General features: G+C 40.9%; 1 protein-coding gene across 8 annotated transcripts in view; it reads left to right on the top strand.

Annotated features, from left to right (window-relative positions):
- SUSD1 (sushi domain containing 1) overlaps positions 1-20630 on the top strand; it is a 136635-nt gene that overhangs the window by 87357 nt on the left and 28648 nt on the right. For all 8 annotated transcript variants that reach the window (XM_082696898.1, XM_082696893.1, XM_082696896.1 and 5 more), the window contains exons 11-12: positions 16744-16835; positions 18035-18221. In XM_082696898.1, the coding sequence (XP_082553024.1) occupies positions 16744-16835; positions 18035-18221 (279 nt within the window). The remainder of the gene's footprint in view (positions 1-16743; positions 16836-18034; positions 18222-20630) is intronic.

Here is a 20630-nt window from a genome sequence, read left to right as displayed (position 1 = left end):
ACTTGCATTGGACACTAAAGGCTAAGTCGTTTGTTTACATAATGTCTGTGGCTGCTTTTGTGCTACAAAGACAGAGTCGAATAGTGTGGCAGAACAGGCTGAGAAGGTTTTTACTAAAATAGTTACTTTCTGACCCTCTACAGAAGAAAGTCTGTGACCCTTGCTCAACTATATCATTAATTTCTGCTTCTATATTTATTATTTTCTGGATGAGCTTTCTCAGATTTACAGTGGGCCCTTTCAGCACTTATATTTGATCTTTTTATTTCTGTAGACTTATCCTGGATTATAGTTTTAAATATTAATTCGGTTTTGATTTTTTTCTTCTTTAGAGACTGTAATTATACATATGTTGGATCTTTGATTATATTCCTTTTCAGCAGCTTGATTTTTGCTCCCTTTTTCTTCTTTTTAATATCAATTTTATTCTTTTTGGTTGTTTTCCTGTATTTCTTCAATTTTCCTCAATTTTTTATTCTAATCTATCCTTCTTTGGGTACTATGACATTTTGACTTTTTTTCTGATATGAATTTGTCTTTTCCTTTTGTTTGTTTCCTGAACTCAGTCACTTCTGTTTCATTTCCTGCCTGTTTTGTGTCCATTTCTGTTCTTAGTTTTTGAATTTCTGACTCAAGGTGTTTTCCTCATACCCCACCATGCTTATTTGAGGATATTTATTTCAGTTTATTGTGTTACAGAGTTACTGGTGTGTGTGTGTGTGTGTGTGTGTGTGTGTGTGTGTGTTTAATTCTTGTTTAGGTATTATTAAAAAATGTAGAGTTTTTCACAAAGTGAGATGTTTTGATTATCATCTTGGCTGGCTTTCTTTCCTTCTTCTTCTTTTTTTTAAATCTTTTCTTTTTCTATCTTTCTTTTCAATGAACACTTCTTTTATATATAAATTCCGTAGAATTGATAGTTTAGAATGGTTAATAATATTTCTAGGTTAAGAGTGCCCTCTTCTGTCATTTAATGAAGTACAGTTCCTTTAAAGGATATTTTGGTTTTCGGGGAGAGAAGGAAAGAATGGTATATTCTTTTATTTTGGGGTTCTCTCTTGCTTTGTAGGCTATTGCATTCCCCTCTTGCTTCTTTTCCCCATCAGTACTTAGTCTCCACAGAATACCAGTTCTTTCCATTTAGTCACCTGCTTTCCCAGAAACAATGCCTTTCTCATATGACTACCTTAAGCCTCCTAGACTTTCATCCTTTGCTTGTAGTCAGTACCCTGGTATACCAGATCTTCTTTTCAGTCTTTCCATGCTGCAGGTGGAATTTCTCTTTCTGGGAGTGAGTCAAGCACATGTTCAGACCCTTTTGTTTCCCTCTTCTCTTTCCCATGCTCTTCTAGTGCCCTCTGACAGTGACTTGTGGGAGGTTGAGAAACAGCTTTGCTAGAACTTGGTATTTATTCTTCCATTAAAAGGCAATTTAAATTTTCTTATATTCTCTGTCTTTTGGTTATGATGACAGCACTGGTTTTATGTTGATGTATTTGTCCTTGTTGATCTGAAGAGTGTTGTGGGAAATACTCTTGAGAGATTTGGATTTAACCCACCACCACCATCCTTGAACAAATTGCAGCACTAATCTGGAATAACTGAAGGGCTAACTTTTCTACCCCCGTATCTTTGTACACGCTATGTCCTCCACCTGAAATCCCCTCCCCATTTTTCTTCAGTTCTTAATATTCCCTTCATCCCCTCTTCCACAGTCTGTCCAACTGAAAATAGGTCTTCTTTCTGAATTCTTATACCCTGCTTCAGGACAAAGTGTAGAAGCAATAATAGCTTGGCACAGTTACTCTGGAGTCAGGCTATCTAATTCAAGTCTCAGATCTCTTGTTATCTGTGTGCCTTTGGGCAAATTACTTAACCTTTATGTGACTAAGTTGCTTTAACTGTAAAATGGGAATAACAGTGCCTGTGTCAGGGGTTTCTTGCGAAACTAAGTGGGTTATAGGGAACCAGCACAGTACCCAAGGCACAATTAGCATCTACAAAATGTTAAATGTTACCTAAATTTACTTTATTACAGATGTTATATATGCGCTTGTATTTTTGTTATACTGACAGAAGGTGTAACTCCTTTTCTAGAATAAATACATAGTAAGGGCTGAACCATGCCTTATACGGAGCATTTGTATTTCATTGAGTTACTATGCTCTCAGTCGCTCAGTTTCCTCCTTATTGCTGCTTGTTTACATTGAAACAACCAGGAGTGCTGTGCCTGCCATCGCCCAGGACATGAAGAGGGCTGAGATGAGCGAGACATGAGTGAGGCATCAGTCTCTCCTCTCAAGGAGCTCTCGGTTCAGTGGGGCGATACGATCAATAATAATATAGCGCATAATGTGTAATTGTAGTACTTGAAGGGGCAGTGGGAGCCCAGAGGAAGTAATGATCGGCTTTGGACAGACTTGCTCCAGACATGAGCGAAGCAGAAACAAAATTTCAAATAACTCCATGAACCAAGAGCCAGCTTTTTTCTTCTCGGAGGCATTCTCACAAGTCTGGTTTTTCAGCTTCAGGATTCTGGATGAGATGGGCCTTCTGGGTAGGGAAAGGAGAGAAAGAGGAGGCAGAGTGACCCTCTAAAAGTGAGCCGGGGAAGGAATATCTGTATGGGGGACAGGGCGTGTACTTTTTGTAGCGAAGGGTCAGAGAGCAGGGTAGGAATGGATTTAGGACTAGCTCTGTCGGGGATCCTTTTCTCCCCAGCGAACATATCAGGGGTTCGAGCTGCCTGTGGTTCAAACCATAACTCCCCAGTGAGGTGGGAGGGGAAGAGACTTAGGGTGAGAGTCGCTTTCCCACCAAGAGGGAACTGAATTTAACCAGTGAGATGGTTTTATTTAATCGCTCTAACACATTCTCAGTAGGCATGGTATCACCCCTAGGAGGCAAAATCACTCACAAAGGGGCAAAAATTGGTTGTTAAGGGGCAAGAAAATATTCTTTTTATATATAGATAAACAAATAGTACACAAGAAACATAGAACATATTGGGGGTATTGACATTTTATAAAAGGTGAGAGATTGGGGGGGAAATGTTTTGAAAGTCTTCTTGCGGGACTGTAATGATAAAAGATTGAGAAACTCTGTTGTAACTTTGTAATAGGTACCAGTACCTGGTTATGGCCTCTTCCAATATTTTTAATACAGTTTTTTTCTTGCTGTTCTCATTAGTCCTTTCAAAGAAGCTTAGCAGTAATTGCTTTCTCTTCTGTGAGTGTGACAAGGTGATTCCTGCATCTGGGATGTTGACCTTGGAGCTCCCTCTTAGCCCTTATCCTCCATTCTTGGTGACTCACTCACACTCCTCAGTTCTTGGCTCGCAAACCATCTCCGCAGGGAGCTTTCCCTGGCCATGATTTCTATCCCCCTGCAATGCTTTTGTTCATTCTTTCCCAGCGCCACGAGATTATATTTTTTATTTATTTGTTTACTTACTTATTTTCTGCCTTTTTCACAAGGATGAGTTCCCTGACATTCAGGGACTTTTTTTTTTTTTTTTAAAGATTTTATTTATTTATTTGACACAGAGAGAGATCACAGCTAGGCAGAGAGGCAGGCAGAGAGAGAAGGGGAAGCAGGCTCCCTGCCGAACAGAGAGCCCGATGCGGGGCTCGATCCCAGGACCCTGAGATCATGACCTGAGCCGAAGGCAGAGGCTTTAACCCACTGAGCCACCCAGGTGCCCCCATTCAGGGACTTTTTTCCTCTGCACTTTGTTCTTAGCCCCCAAAGCATGCTGGTGCATGGTAAGCACTTCCTCAGTCACTGAATGAACATGTGAACTTAACGTGTTCCAGGAAGGTTCACTTTTGAGTCTTTCCATTCATGGATGTGGCATTTCTCTATTGTTTTCTTTCCTGTCTTTTAGAAAAAAATATCTTCATAAGTCTCGGACATTTCTAGTTTGATTTCTTTCTATTCTCTTTCTGTTCTACTTATTTGAAGTTTGTGTGTGGTTTCTTCTCTCGTGGCCAGGGACCTTTTCATTTCATTTCATTTTTTAAAAGTTCTAATTTTAATTTTAGTTCGTTAACAGTTTTAGTTAGTTACAGTTTACAATACAGTGATCCAGCAATTCTATACGCTTCACCCAGGGCTCATCACAAGTGCGTGCCTTAATCCCATCACCTATTTCCCTCATGCCCCCCCCCAACACCCCTCTGGTAACCATCAATTTGTTTTCTGTAGTTAAGAATCTGTTTCGTGGGGCGCCTGGGTGACTCAGTAGGTTAAGCCTCTGCCTTCGGCTCAGGTCATGATCTCTGGGTCCTGGGATCCAGCCCCACATCGGCTCTCTGCTCGGCAGGGAGCCTGCTTACTTCTCTCTCTCTGCCTGCCTCTCTGCCTACTTGTGATCTCTCTGTGTTAAATAAATAAATAAAATCTTTTAAAATAAGAATCTGTTTTTTGATTTGTTTCTCTCTCTTTCTTTTCCCTTTGCTCATTTGTTGTTTCTTAAATTCCACACAGGAGTGAAATCCTATGGTATTTGTTTCTCTGATTGGTTTATTTTGCTCAGCATAATACACTCTAGCTCCACCCATGTCGTCACCAATGGCAAGATTTCATTCTTTTTTTTTTTTTTTTAAGATTTTATTATTTATTTAACAGAGAGAAACACAGCGAGAGAGGGAACACAAGCAGGGGGAGCAGGAGAGGGAGAAGCAGGCTTCCCGCTGAGCAGGAAGCCCAACGCAGGGCTTGATCCCAGGACACTGGAATCATGACCCAAGCTGAAGGCAGTTGCTTAACGACTGAGCCACCCAGGCATCCCAAGATTTCATTCATTTTTATGGCCGAGTAATAATCCATTGTGTATATACACCACATCTTCTTTATCCATTCATCAATGGGTGGACAGTTGGCCTGCTTCCATAATTTGGCTGTTGTAGGTAATGCTACTATAAACATAGGGGTGCACGCATCCCCTTGAATGAGTGTTTTTGTTTTCTTTCGGTAAATACCAGTAGTGTGATTGCTGGATCCTAAGGTAGTTTTTTAACTTTTGAGGAACCTTCATACTGTTTTCCACAGTGGCTGCACCCATGTGCATTCCCAACAACAGTGCATGAGTGTTCCTTTTTCTTCATATCCTCCCCAACAACAAAACTGTTGTTTCTTGTGTTGCTGATTTTAGCCCTTCTGACAGATGTAATGTGATATTTTGTTGTGGTTTTGATTTGCATTTCCCTGATGTAAGTGAAGTGATGATGAGCATCTTTTCATGTGTCTGTTTGCCATCTGTATTTCTTCTTTGTGGAAATATCTGTTCATGTCTTCTGCCCATTTTTAAATTGGATTATTTGGTTTTGGGGTGTTGGGTTTTATAAGTTCTTTTTATATTTTGGATACTAACCCTTTACTGGATATGTCATTTGCAACTATCTTCTCCCATTCTGTAAGTTGCCTTTTAGTTTTGTTGTTTCCTTCGCTGTGAAGCGGCTTTTTATTTTGATGTAGTCCCAGTAGTTTATTTTTTGCCTTTGTCTCTCTTGCCTCAGGAGACATTTTAGAAAAAAGTTGCAACAGCCAATGTCAAAAAGATTGCAGCCTGTGTTCTCCTCTAGGATTTTGATGGTTTCATGTCTCACATTTAGGTCTTCCATTCCCTTTGAATTTATTCATTTTTAATTTTATAAAATTTTAAATATTTTTTTAAAGATTATATTCATTTATTTGACAGAGAGAGAGAGATCACAAGCAGGCAGAGAGGCAGGCAGAGAGAGAGGAGGAAGCAGGCTCCCCGCCAAGCAGAGAGCCCGATACGGGGCTTGATCCCAGGACCTGAGATCATGACCTGAGCCAAAGGCAGAGGCTTTAACCCACTGAGTCACCCAGGCGCCCCAAATTTTAAATACTTTTATAAATTCTTTTTTACATTTTTAATTTTAATTTTAATTTTTATTATTGTTTTAGTAAAGTGGTCCTGTTTCTTTCTTATGCATGTTGCTATCCAATTTTTCCAACACAATTTGTTGAAGAGACTGTCCTTTTCCCATTGTAGATTCTTTCCTCCTTTGTCAAAGTTGAATTGACCATAAAATTGTGGGTTTAATTCTGGGTATTCTATTCAGTTCCATTGATCTCTGCATCCATTTTTGGCCAATATCATAGAAGTCTGGAATTGTGATGTCTCCAGCTTTGCTTTTCTTTTTCAAGATTGCTTTGGCTATTTGGGGTCTTTTGTGGTTCCATGCAAATTTTAGAATTGTCCTAGTTCTGTGAAAACTGCTGTTGGCATTTTGTTGGGGTTCCATTAAATGCGTAGATCCTTTGGGTAGAATAGACATTTTGATGATATTTGTTCTTCCAATCCATGAGCATGGAATGTCTTTCCATTTCTTTGTGTTAACTTACATTTTTTTAAAGAGATTTTATTTATTTATTTGACAGACAGCGATCACAAGTAGGCAGAGAGGCAGGGAGAGGGAGAGGGGGAAGCAGGCTCCCTGCTGAGCAGAGCGCCCGATGTGGGGCTCCATCCCAGGACCCTGAGATCATGACCTGAGCCGAAGGCAGAGGCTTAACCCACTGAGCCACCCAGGTGCCCCAACTTATATTTTTTTCATCAGTATTTTCTGGTTTTCAGAGTACAAGTCTTTCACCTCTTTGGTTAGGTTTATTCCTAGGTATCTAGTTATTTTTGGTGCAATTATCAATGGGATAGTTTTCTTAATTTCTCTTTCTGCTGCTTCATTATTGGTGTATAGAAATGTAACTGATTTCCGTACATTGATTTTTGCAACTTTACTTAGTTTGTTGATCTGTTCTAACAGTTTTATTGGTGGAGTCTTTAAGGTTTTCTATATATAATAGTATGCCATCTGAAAATAGTGAAAGTTTTACTTCTTCCTTACCAGTTTGGATGCTTAATATTTCTTTTTGTTGTCTGATTGCTGTGACTAGGATTTCCAGTACTGTATTGAATAAAAGTGTTGAGAGTGGGCATCCTTGTCTTGTTCCTAACCTCAAGGGAAAGGCTCTGAGTGTTTTCCCATTAAGGATGATGTTGGCTGTGAGTTTTTCATATAAGGCCTTTACTAAGTTGAGGTATGTTCCCTCTAGGTCTTTGTTGAGGATTTTTGTCATGAAAGGACATATTTGTCAAATACTTTTTCTGCATCTATTGAAGTGATCATATGATTCTTATTCTTTCTCTTATTGATGTGATGTATCACATCAATTGATATTTGACTATTGAACCATGCTTGCATGTTGGGCATGAATCCCCCTTGATTGTGGTGAATGACTATTTTAATGTATTCTTGGATTCAGTTTGCTAGTGTTTTGTTGAGGATTTTGTATCTATGTTCATCAGGGATATTGGCCTATAGTTGTCTTTCTTTTGTGGTGTCGTTATCCAGTTTTTATCAAGATGGTACTGGCCTCATAGAATGAATTTGGAAGTTTTCCTTACTTTTCTACTTTTTGGAAGAGTTTGAGAAGAATAGGTATTAATTTGTTTTTAAATATTTGGTAGAATTTACCTATGACGTCAGCCAGTCCTGGATTTTCATTTGTTGGGAGCTTTTTGATTACTGATTCAATTTCGTGGCTGGTTATTGGTCTGTTCAAATTTTGGTTTTATTCCTGTTTCAAGTTGTGGTAGTTTACATATTTTTAGGGATTCATCCATTTCTTCTAGGTTGTCCAATTTATTGGCGTATAGTTTTTCATAAATTTCTCTTCCACCTGTTTGTATTTCTGTGATGTTGGCTGTGCCTTCTGTGCTTTCTGGATCTGGATCTTGTTACTTCTCCTCTCTCTCTCATTTGTGATTTTATTTATTTAAGTCTTTTCTCCTTTTTTTTTTTTTTTTTTTTTTTGCCTTGATAAATCTGGCTAGAGGTTTATCAATTTTGTTTTGTTTTGTTTTGTTTTGTTTAGAGAACCAGCTCTTGGTTTCATTGATCTGTTCTATTGTGGGGTTTTTTGGTTGTTTTTCTATCATTTATTTCTGCTCTCATCTTTATTTTAAAATTTTTTTAAGAGAGAGAGAGTGAGAGAATGAGAGAGCAAGAGAAAAAGAGAGAGAGAGAGAACATGCATGGGCAGGGCGGGGAGGCAGAGGAAGAGGGAGAGAGAGAGAATCTTAAGCAGGATCCATACTGAGCATGGAATCTGACATGGGGCTCAATCTCAGAACCCTAAGATCATGACCTGCGCCGAAATCAAAAGTCAGACACTTAACCAACTGAGCTACCTAAGTGCCCTGTGCTCTCATATTTATTTCCTTCTTTCTGCTGGTTTTAGGTTTTGTTGGTTGTTCTTTTTCTAGCTCCTTTAGGTATAAGGTATTAGTTTGTTTATGTGAGGTTTTTCTTGTAGGTCTGTATTGCTATACATTTCCCGCTTAGAATTGCTTTGACTGCATCCCAAGGTTTTGGATCTTTTTTCATTTTCATTTGTTTCCATGTGCTTTTTATTTCTTCCTTTATTTCCTTGTTGACCCATTCATTGTTTAGTACCATGTTATTTAACCTCGATTCATTTGTGGTCTTTCCAGATTTTTTTCTTATTTTTTCTTATGACTTATAGTTTCCTAGTGTTGTGATCAGAAAAGATGCATGGTATCACTTCAGTGTTTTTGAGTTCATTGAGGCTGGTTATGTGGCCTAATATGCCATCTGTTCTGGAGAATGTTCACTTGCAAAGAATGTGTACTCTGTTGTTTTAGGATGGACTGTTCTGAATATATCTGTTAAATCCTTCTCTTCCAGTGTGTCAATCAAAGCCACTGTTTCTTTGTTGATTTTCTATTTAGATGATCTGTCTGTTGATGTAAGTGGACTGTTAAAGTCCTTTACTGTTACTGTTACTTTTACTATTATTATTACTGATTAGCTCCTTTATGTCTGTTAGTAACTGTTTCATGTATTTGGGTGCTCCCATGTTGAGTGCATAAATATTACAGTTGTTATATCTTCTTGTTTGTCCCCTTTATTATTATATAGTTTCCTTCTTTGTCTCTTATTATAGTCTTTGTTTTAAAGTCTATTTTGTCTGATTTAAATATTGCTACTCCAGCTTTCTTTTGATATCCATTTGCATGATAGATGTTTCTCCATCCCTTTACTTTCAATCTGTAGCTGTCTTTAGGTGTGAAATGAATCTCTTGCAGGCACCATATAGATTTAAAAAAATTCATTCTGTCACCCTATGTCTTTTGATTAGAGTGTTTAATCTATTTACATTCAAAGTAATTATTTTTTTTTTAAAGATTTTATTTATTTATTTGACAGACAGAGATCACAAGTAGACAGAGGCAGGGAGATAGAGAGGAAGGGAAGCAGGCCCCCCGCTGAGGAGAGAGCCCGATGTGGGGCTTGATCCCAGGACCCTGAGATCATGACCCGAGCCGAAGGCAGTGGCTTAACCCACTGAGCCACCCAGGCGCCCCCAAAGTAATTATTGAAAGATATGTATTTATTGCCATTTTATTACTTTTTTTGTTCTTTCTGAAGCTTTTTTCTGATACTTTTCTCTCTCTCGGTTTCTCTTCTCTCTCTCTTTCCTGGTTTACTGGTTTTCTTTAGTAATATAGTTAGATTTCTTCCTTTTTATTCTTTGCATGTTTATTATGGTTTTTGTTATATTATATTAGGTTTGTATATAATGTCTTCTGCCCATAGCAGTCTATATTAAGTTGAAGTTTGCTCAAGTTTGAACCCAGTCTTTTCTCCTCTCTCATGTTTTAGATATATGTTATTATATATTATATTCTTTTATTTAGTGGGTTCTTTGACTCATTTTTTATAGAAATATTCATTATTACTGCTTTTGTGTTTTCTACCTTTATACTGTCACTTTTGGTCTCCTTTCCACTCAAAGAATCCCCTTTAATATTTCTTGCAGGGCTGGTTTAGTGGTCACAAGCTCTTTTAGTTTCTGTTTGTCTGGGAAATCCTTTATTTCTTTTTCTATTCTGAATGGTAGGCTTCTGGATAGAGTATTTTTTGCCACAGACTTTCCCCATTGAGCACTTTGAATATATCATGCCACTTCCTTTCAGCCTTCAAAGTTTCTTGAAAAATCTTCTGCAACCTTATGGATTTTCCCTTGTAAGTTACTGTCTTCTTTGTTGTTGTTGCTTTAAAAAAATTTTGTCACTATATTTTGATATTTAATTACAATCTTTCTTGGTGTGGGTCTGCTTTTGTTGATTTTGATTGGAGTTCTCTGTGCCTTCTGTATCTGGGTATCTGTTTCTTTTGCCAGGTTGGGGAATTTTTCAGTTATTATTTCTTTTCCTTCCTTACTTCAAGATTATTTATTTGAGAAAGAGAGATAGTGAGTAAGAGAGCATGAGCAGGGTTGGAGGGAAATGGAGAAGCAGACTCCCCACTGAACAGGGAGCCTGATGCAGGTCTCAATTCCAGGACCTTGGGATCATGAGCCGAGCTGCAAGCTTGACCGACTGAGCCACCCAGGTGCCCCTAGTTATTATTTCTTCAAATAAATTTTCTGTCCCCTTTCTCTCTCTTCTTCTTCTGGGACTCCTATGACACAAATGTCATTACGTATGATGGAATCACTGAGTCCCCTAAGTCTGTCACCATTTTGCATAATTCTTTTTTCTCTCTTTTGTTCAGCTTGATTACTTCCCATTACTCTGTCTTCCAGGTCACTAATTAATTCCTTTATTTCTTCCATTCTGCTGTTCATGCCATCAAATGTGCTTCTCATTTCATTTATTGAGTCCTTTATCTCTGCTGTGTTATTTCTTAACCCTGCTTAAGGGTCTCACTCATGTCTTTCACTCTTTTCCCAAGTCCAGTGAGTATCCTTATGATCATTGCTTCAAATTCTCAATCAGGCATGTTACTTATATTTGTTTTGTTTAGATCTCTGGCTATGGCCTTGTCCCTTCCTTCCATTTGGGATAAATTTCTTTTTCTCATCATTTTTTTTTTTTTAAGATTTTATTTATCCATTTGTCAGAGAGAGAGAGAGAGTGGGAGAACACAAGCAGGCAGAGGGGCAGGCAGAGGCAGAGAGAGAAGCAGGCTCCCCACTGAGCAAGGAGCCCGATGCGGGACTCAATCCCAGGACCCTGGGATCATGACCTGAGCCAAAGGCAGCGGCTTAACCAACTGAGCCACCCAGGCGTCCCTTTTTCTCATCATTTTTTCTGCCTCTCTGTGTCTGTTTCGTCTGTTAAGAAAGTCAGCTATGGGGCGCCTGGGTGGCTCAGTGGTTAAGCCGCTGCCTTCGGCTCAGGTCATGATCTCAGGGTCCTGGGATCGAGTCCCGCATCGGGCTCTCTGCTTGGCAGGGAGCCTGCTTCCCTCTCTCTCTCTCTCTCTGACTGCCTCTCCGTCTACTTGTGATTTCTCTGTCAAATAAATAAATAAAATCTTTAAAAAAAAAAAGTCAGCTATGTCTTTTTATTTTTATTTTTGATTAATTATTTTTGTTAACATATAATATATTATTTGCCCCAGGGGTACAGGTCTGTGAATCATTGGGCTTACACATTTCATAGCATACTCACCATATCACATACCCTCCCCAATGTCCATAACCCCACCACCCTCTACATACCTGCCCTCCCCCCAGCAACCCTCAGTCTATTTTGTGAGATTAAGAGTCTCTTATGGTTTGTCTCTCTCCTGATCCCACCTTGTTTCATTTTTTCCTTCCCTACCCCCCAAAATCCCCTACCCTGCCTCTCGACTTCCTCATATCAGGGAGATCATATGATAATTATCTTTCTCTGATTGACTTATTTTGCTCAGCATAATACCCTCTAGTTCCATCCACATTGTTACAAATGGCAAGATTTCATTTCTTTTGATGGCTACATAGTATTCTGTTGATGGACATCTAAGTTCTTTCCATAATTTGGCTATTGTAGACATTGCTGCTATAAACGTTTGGGTGCACGTGCCCCTTCGGATCACTACATTTGTATCTTAAGGGTAAATACCCAATAGTGTTATTGCCGGGTCAGAGGGTAGCTCTATTTTCAACTTTTTGAGGAACCTCCTTACTGTTTTCCAGAGTGGCTGCACCAGCTTGCATTCCCACCAACAGTGTAAGAGGTTTCCCCTTTCTCTGCATCCTTGCCATCTGTCATTTCCTGACTTGTTAATTTTAGCCACTCTGACTGGTGTGAGGTGGTATCGCATTGTGGTTTTGATTTGTATTTCCCTGATGCCGAGTGATGTGGAGCACTTTTTCATGTGTCTGTTGGACATCTAGATGTCTTCTTTGCAGAAATGTCTGTTCATGTCCTCTGCTCATTTCTTGATTATTTGTTCTTTGGGTGTTGAGTTTGATAAGTTCTTTATAGATCTTGGATACTAGCCCTTTATCTGATTGTCATTTGTGAATATCTTCTCCCATTCTGTCAGTTGTTTTTTGGTTTTGTTTCCTTTGCTGTGCAAAAGCTTTGGATCTTGATGAAGTCCCAATAGTTCATTTTTGCCCTTGCTTCCCTTGCTTTTGGCAATGTTTCTAGGAAGAAGTTGCTGTGGCTGAGCTTGAAGAGGTTGCTGCCTGTGTTCTCCAGGATTTTGATGGATTCCTTTTTCACATTGAGGTCTTTCATCCATGTTGAGTCTATTTTTGTGTGTAGTATAAGGAAATGTTTCATTCTTCTGCATGTGACTGTCCAATTTTCCCAACACTGTTGAAGAGACTGTCTTTTTTCCACTGGACATTCTACCCTGCTTTGTCAAAGATTAGTTGACCATAGAGTTGAGGGTCTATTTCTGGGCTCTCTTCTGTTCCATTGATCTCTGTGTCTGTTTTTGTGCCAGTACCATACTGTCTTGATGATGACAGCTTTGTAATATAGCTTGAAGTCCAGAATTGTGATGCCACCAACTTTGAAGAAAGTCAGCTATGTCTTAAACTCTTGAAAGTAGTGACTTTATGAAGAAGATGACTTGGAGTGCTCCGTAGTGCAGTGTGTCCCTGTTCACTTTAGGAGAGTATCCAATGTGTGTTGCTGTGTGTGTAGCCTGTTGTTCTGTCTGAGTCACTTTTCCTTTCAGCATGGTTGTCTGCATGGACTCTGCCCAGTGTGGGCTGTGTTTGTTCTCTGTGGTGTTAGTGGGACCTAGGCAGGATAGGCATGCCTTCCAGGGAACTTGAGAGCAGGTGGTGGTGGTAGCAAAATTCGCACTGGGTCACTAGTCCTCTGCCAGATTCCCTGAAGTGCTGCGGTAGCTAGGGGGTGTGAACTGGTGCTGCTGGGGGCATGAGGCTGGGTGCAGCGTGTGGAGGCCTCCGTGCTCCTGCTGGCCGGGTGTGGCGCACTGCAGTAGTTGGGTGCTTCAAGGTGGCTGGGCGCTGCACTTTTTTGTTATATTTTATGTGTTGTTTTAGTTTCCTATTGCTAGTATAATAAATAAGTGCAAATTCAGTGGCTTAAAACAACATGAATTTATTATACTTCTAGAGGTCAGACACCTGAAACAGTTCCACCGTGTTAAAACTACAGTAGCATCAGACCTGTGTTCATTCTGAAGGCTAGAGAAGAGAATCCATTTCTTTGTCCTTTCCAGTTTCTAGATCTCACCTACATTCCTTGTCTCGTGGCCCCATCCTCCATTTTTTGAAGCTCCTTGGCTTAACTGCTTCTTTTGTCCTTAAATCACTCTCTAACTCTGATCTTTTTGTCTCTCTCTTATAAGAACTGTGTTAGGTTCATCTAGATAATCCCAATAATCTCATAATCACATTGTGAATTCTTTCTGCCCTGTAAGGTAACATGGTCACAGATGGATGTGGACATTTTGGGAGGGGTGTTTCCAGCCTACTATACTTGTTCTTGTAGATACATCAAAAACTACTAGTTTTTCTATGTTCTTATATTCAGATATGCTTTGCCAAAGTCCCATTATTTGTATTTGTTTTAAGATTGCTTTCAAACTCCTTCATATTTGTTTTTCAGTGGATCCTGTTAGCATTACTGGCAGTGGCATCATTTGTTCCCTTTCTTCCTAGTATTTATAGCTCATTTTGTTCTTGCCTCTTTCCGTGTTGTCTAGAATCTTCTAGCTAATGCTAGATAATAGCTATGAGAGCATGCATCCTTGTATTGTTCTTAACTTTACTAGAAACTGCCTCATTGTTTTACTACCCAGGATGGTGGCTTCTGATAAACACTCTTTTAAGTTAAGACATTTCTATTCAATTAAATCCCGACTAAGATTTTTAGTCAAGAATCTATACTAAATATATTAACCATTACGCTTGTAAGAATAACCATATGGATTTTCCCTTTTAATCTATTAATAACTTTTCTAATAATATTCCTGGAATAAATCTTCCTTGGTCACAGGGTATTGTTCTTTGAATGTACTGCTGACTTCTATCTGCTAATATTTTATTTTAGATTTTTTCATTTATGTTAATAATTGAGTTTGACATAGTGTGTTTCATAATTGCTTGTGCCATCATTGTGCAGTTTTGGCATTGTTGAGGGTTATCTAGTCATCACGAATAAATTGGGAAGCTTTCCACCTTTTTTGGTGGTCTAGAACTGTTTAGTTAATTAATTAATTATCCATTGCCCATCCCCTGGAACTGTTTAAGTAGTATTGAGGTTTTTGTTTTTTGTTTTTGTTGTTTATTTTAAAAGATTTTATTTATTTATTTGAGAGATAGAGCACGCATGTGGCACACGAGGGGGAGAGAGAGCGCAAGTGTGTGAGAGTGCATTTGCAGGGGGAGGGGCAGAGAGAAAGGGAGAAGCAGACTTCCTACTGAGCAGGGATCCTGACATAGGGCTCCATACCAGGACCCCAGTATCATGACCTGAACTAAAGATGGATGCTTAACTGACTGAGCCACCCAGGTGCCCCAGGATTATTGGTTTTGAAAGTTTCATAAACACCTATACCCAATGGTGAGATTGCATTATTTTGAATCACAAGTACTTTCTTATCTACTCTGTATTACAGCATTTGAAATACAACTTTTGACCTGTGCAACAGGTTTCCTCTGAGCAAATCTGCCCAGTCCATAAAGAAGGGGCACTTCTACCAACATTCATAGGAACCTGTCAGTCCAGAGGCTTACACAATAAAGGCTTGACTCCCATGAGACTTCTTTCCTCATGTGCTTTGGGAGTTGTCTTTATCATTTATCAATCATTGCAGTTTTGCTATGAAACTTCTTTTTTTTTAAGATTACTTATTTGAGAAAGAGAAAACTTGAGTGCGGGGGGGAGCAGAGGGAGAGAATCTCCCTACTCAGTGGGGAGTCTGATGTGGGGCTTGATCTTGTGACCCTGAGATCATGACCTGAGTCAAAACCAAGAATCGGATGCTCAACTGACTGAGCCCCCTCAGGCTCCCCTGCTCTGAAGCTTCTTAGCAAATCATTTTTAGTTCTTCAAAGAGCACCTCTCAATTCTCTGCTCAAGTGTTGCTCCCAGCTGAGAATTCGAAATTAGTACTTATTTATATAAATGAGGTTGTCCAAGGCTGAGTTGCAGTTTTAGGCTAGTAAACCAGGGTACTGGATTTAAGTAATTTTTTTAAAGATTTTATTTATTTGACATACAGAGATCACAAGTAGGCAGAGAGGCAGGCAGAGAGAGGGGAGGAAGCAGGCTCCCTGCTGAGCAGAAAGCCCAGTACAGGGCTTGATCTCAGGACCCTGGGACCATGACCTGAGCCGAATGCAGAGGCCCTAACCCACTGAGCCACCCAGGCACCCCTTAAGTAATTTTTAAGAGGGATCTTCTGATTGGGTATCTTTTGATTTTAAATCTTTTCTCAGGACTGAGTTTACATAAATATAAAAGTGCTGTGACCACTCATTTCTAAATTAAAATACTGCTGAAATCATCCTATGTATATGATTTGATTAAAAGGTAGTATTTTGTTGTGGGGGGTGCTTGGCTGGCACAGTTGGTTATGCGTCCAACTCTTGGTTTTTGGCTCAGGTCGTAATCTCAGGGTTTTGGGATTGAGTCCTTCTTTGGGCTCCACACTCAGTGTGGAGTCTACTTAAAAAGATTCTTTTGCCCTCTCTCTCTGCCCCTCCCCCCCAAATGCTCTTTCTCTCTCTTTCTCAAATAAATAAATAAGTCTTTTAAAAAAGAGTAATTTTTAGGAGAAGAATAAGTGAAACAAGATGGGATTGGGAGGGAGACAAACCATAAGTGACCCTTAATCTCACAAAACAAACTGAGGGTTGCTGGAGGGAGGGGGGTTGGGAGAAGGGGGGTGGGGTTATGGACATTGGGGAGGGTATGTGCTTTGGTGAGTGCTGTGAAGTGTGTAGACCTGGTGATTCACAGACCTGTACCCCTGGGGATAAAAATATATGTTTATAAAAAATAAAAAATTTAAAATAAAAAAAAAAGAAAAAGGGGGGAAAATAAAAACGATAGTAATTTTTAAAAGATTTTATTTTATTTATTTATTTTTTTTTTAAAGATTTTATTTATTTATTTGACAGAGAGAGAGATCACAAATAGGCAGAGAGACAGACAGAGAGAGAGATGAGGAGAAGCAGGCTCCCTGCTGAGCAGAGAGCCCTATGCGGGACTCGATCCCAGGCCCCTGGGATCATGACCTGAGCCGAAGGTAGAGGCTTAACCCACTGAGCCACCCAGGCGCCCCAAAAGATTTTATTTTTTAAATAATCCCTACACCCAACATTTTCTGACTCATAACCCCAAAATCAAGAGTTGTGTGCGCTGTGGAAGGTAGTATTTTTGTATCGAGTGTAAGTTGATTTCTCTTTCTTTCCCCCCTGCAGTAAAACAGATCATCGGTAACATTTCAGTATTTAACGAAACCTGCTTGAGATGGAGCAGTACAAAGACCGCTGATACAGAGGAGATGTATTTAGTAAGTGACTGAATGTTACTCTATGTGTAGATGTTGTCTAGTGTAGAAGGTTTAAAAAAAAAATCAGCAAACCTAAAAATCTACTTATATAGCTATTATTATCAATGGCAGATTTATGGTAAGAATTGTGAGTCAAAGCAAGAAAATGGGCACTGCCACTACATATTTGAAGAATGAGACCTTGGGGATTTCTGAGTAAGCTGTGAGAGTTTCTTTGTCCATGTGGCATGATGTGCACGAACAAGTGTCCACCCAGCATCAGTGGAAGGAACTCGTGGCTTTTGCCTGGGTGTGCCTCTTCAGGCCAGTGTCTCTGACCAGGGTCTGGGCATGTTGTCTAGAGAGTCAGAGGGAACTTTTGAAGCTATTGTTGTTGTGAGTAAGAAAGGTGGAAACCATGGGATGAGCTGCTGCTAGAAGAAATTAAGTGGGTAGAGAAGTATGTCTACTGGGCCAGGTGCTGGGGGGTTACAGGAGCATGTGGCGAAGGGGGCAGGCACATCTGTGTAGTTCATGTGCATTTTAACTTTTAAAAATGTGTACTGCTTTATATGAAGCATTAAGTGCTGCTTTGTCTATAAATGGCTCCATTTTGATGCAGTTTGGTACCACATTACTGTCGAAAGTTGCTCCGTGATCCCAAAGACACGGTTGCTTGCCTGGGTAAGGTATTGTAAAATGAAGAGCAAAATTGGAAGGCATGTGGCCGTCAAATGGCAAATACTCTGTTCCCAAAATTAAAAATGCATTGTTAAAAAAAAAATCCCCGAAACACGAAGGGGGCAGGCAGAGGAGCAAAGCCAGATAGGACATTCGCCAGGTCAGATAGGCGTACCCTCACTCAGGTCGTGCTCTAGAGAAGCCTTAGTTCAGATTCCGAATTTTCTTCTAGGAGAATGTTTTGTGGCCTTGCCCCTGCCAACAGACTTCTCTGTGTTGTGTGTAGTACACGTGAGAACACGGTTAGCACTGGGGCCTCGGCCTTTTGTACATTTTGATTTCAAAATATCTTTATTGTACTCACCTATTGTCGTGGCGGTGTTTTGGGGGTGACGCCTGAGAGATTGGCTTACTGTTCTGTTTCCCTTTCTGAAGGAACTTTGGAGTCGAGGGCATGATGGCTCCTGACAAAGGGAAAGTACCCAGGCATTTGGAGCCTTCCAAGCTCACCATTCACCTAGTGAACCTCTCTGTTTCAGTTCTACATTCGGGGCCAGAGATGGTATCAGAAGGAATTTGCCCAGGAAATGACCTTTAATATGACTGCCCACAGCCAGGCTCCTGAGATGTGCCTGGACCTGCGTCCGGGCACCAACTACAGCATCCGCATCCAGGCCTGGTCTTCTCAACTTCCCGTGGTCCTCCCCCTGACAACCCACATTGCAGGTAAATCGGGCACGGCAGCATTCGGATGAATGAAGTCACCACAGAGCTGTAGACGGGCCTGGAGGAAGAGGAACCCTATTGCTTCCCACTGTTGTAGCACACACCTGAAGAGCGGGGGGATGAAAGGGTCCTGTGGTCATACCTGTCATGTCTTCTCTCTTAGAAAAGTAGTCAGGACAAAATACTTACGCGAGTTAAATCTGGCTAGCGTGTATGTGAGCGCTGGTTACATTCCTTCCGGATATTTAAAATAGTTAACATACTCGAGACCTAAAAAGAATTGTTCCTCATGACGGCTTCTCAGTTATGTGTAATCGTCATTTTGTCGTGAGTGCCTCAGGAGTCCGTTATTCTCAGGGAACAGTGCTTGGCAGCCGCACTTTGGTTTCCTCCCAATTTCACTTTTCTCTCGTCTTCTCATTGTCGCTCCTCAAATCTGGGGTGCTCCCCCTGCCACTCCCCCCACACTCTGTGCTGAAACGCAGAGTAGGAGCTTCTTGTTTCTGACCTCCCGGAGCATTTGGAAGTGATCAGGTGAGGACGTGCCTCTCCCAAGGCTCCCCTTGCTCCCTGCGTGCAGAACCGTGTGTTCTGTCTTCTCTCCTATCTCCACTGCTCAGGTGACCGCCACCCCCAGGGGCGTTGGACCCCATCCTTTCCTGCCTAATCACAGTGTCCCCCCCAACAGAGAAATAGTCCCAACACGGCACTGCACGAGCATGTTGAGCCTGTCATAGTATCTCCTTTTTTTGAATGAAAACAAAGAAACAAACACACTTCCTTTGATCCTATACTCCCTCCAGCTACTTCTTTCAACGTCCCCTTTACAGTAAAACTTCTTAAAAGAAGTGTCTGTTCTGTAGGTCCCACATCCTGACTTCCTGTTTTCCCTTTAACTGGTTCCAATCCGAAGGCGGTTGTCCCGTCCACGCTGCTTTACTGAAAGTGTCTCCATCTTACAAAATCCATGGGACCGTTTTGTTTGTATCTGATTCCCCTCTCCCGTCCCCAGCATCTGACATTTTCTCATTCTTGAAACACGCTTGGCTTTGGGGTCCCCCTGCCTTGCTGGCTCTTCCTTCTCAGTCTTTCTTGCTGGCTCTATCCTCTTTAATCGATGTCCTCTCTGCCTGCTCCTGTTCCTTTTTCATTATCTATCCTTTCTGCTGATACATTTTCTGGCTATAAATATTGCCTGTATGCTGAAGATTTCCCAGTATGTATCCTAGTCCCAGACTCTCCCCTGAGTGCCACACTCATATATCCAGTCACCTTTTAAACATCTCTGAGTCATTTCTTGCACGCCCAATAGACAAGTCCAGGAGGATTCTGATTTCTCAACTCTTCTCTCACTTCCACAGCCATTTTCCAGCCAGGCTTCTCTGTCTTGGGGTATTGGCATTCCTATTCACTTGTTGCTCAGGCCAAAAGATTCTGCCCCCTCCCCACTGACTTCTGATCTGTCAACAAGCACCACTGGCTTCTTTCTACAATATATTCTGTATCCAAATACTTCTTCCCCCTTTCCCTTCCCCACAGAGCAACCTTATCCAAGCCAGCCACCTCTTGCTTGGACCTTTGCAGTAGTCTTTCTGCTTTCATGGGTGGGTACCCATTAGTCTCCCCCTCTCCCCAACCAAGGTACGGTGAAGACAATAACTCAGGAGTCAGAGTGATTTAAAAAAAAAAATGCCTAGAAGAACATGTCATCCCCAGCTGAAAACTGTCCAGTGAGTTTGCATTAGTGTTAGAATAGAACTCAGGTTCCTGACCCCCACCCTCCTCACTGACTTCATCTCCTCTACTCTTCCTCCTTTCTCACGAAGCATCTGCTGCCTCCCTGCCCTCCTTGATGTTCCTTAGATAGGTCAAACCTGTTTGTGCATCCAGGACTTTCCATCTACTATTTACTCTTCCTGGGGTGCTCTCTGCTTGTGGCTTCTTTATAACCATCCAGGTCTCTGCTCAAATGTCATTACCTTAGAGTTGGTCTCCCTGCCTGTCCTTGCTCCAGTAACCTCCATCTCCACCCCATCCCTCTCTAGCCACGGGTCCTATTTGAGATTCATCACAGAACTTGTTGTTGGAACTTGCTTTTTTTTTTTTTTTTAATTTTTATTTATTTGACAGAGAGAAATCACAAGTAGGCAGAGAGGCAGGCAGAGAGAGAGAGGGGAGGAAACAGGCTCCCTGCGGAACAGAGAGCCCAATGTGGGGCTCGATCCCAGGACCCTGGGATCATGACCTGAGCTGAAGGCAGAGGCTTTAACCCACTGAGCCACCCAGGCACCCCAGAACTTGTATTTTTTAATGTAGTTGTTTATTTTCTTTCTCTCCTCCTAAAATGGCTCCTCAGAGGCAGAGATGTAAAGACAGGGCTGGCACGTAGCGCAGCTACGTGAGTGGCCA

The sequence above is a fragment of the Mustela nivalis genome (genome assembly GCF_964662115.1).
Source record: "Mustela nivalis genome assembly, chromosome: 13".
Taxonomy (NCBI): domain Eukaryota; kingdom Metazoa; phylum Chordata; class Mammalia; order Carnivora; family Mustelidae; genus Mustela; species Mustela nivalis.
Note: the sequence above shows the minus strand (reverse complement) of the source record. Positions and strands in the feature narration are given on the sequence as shown.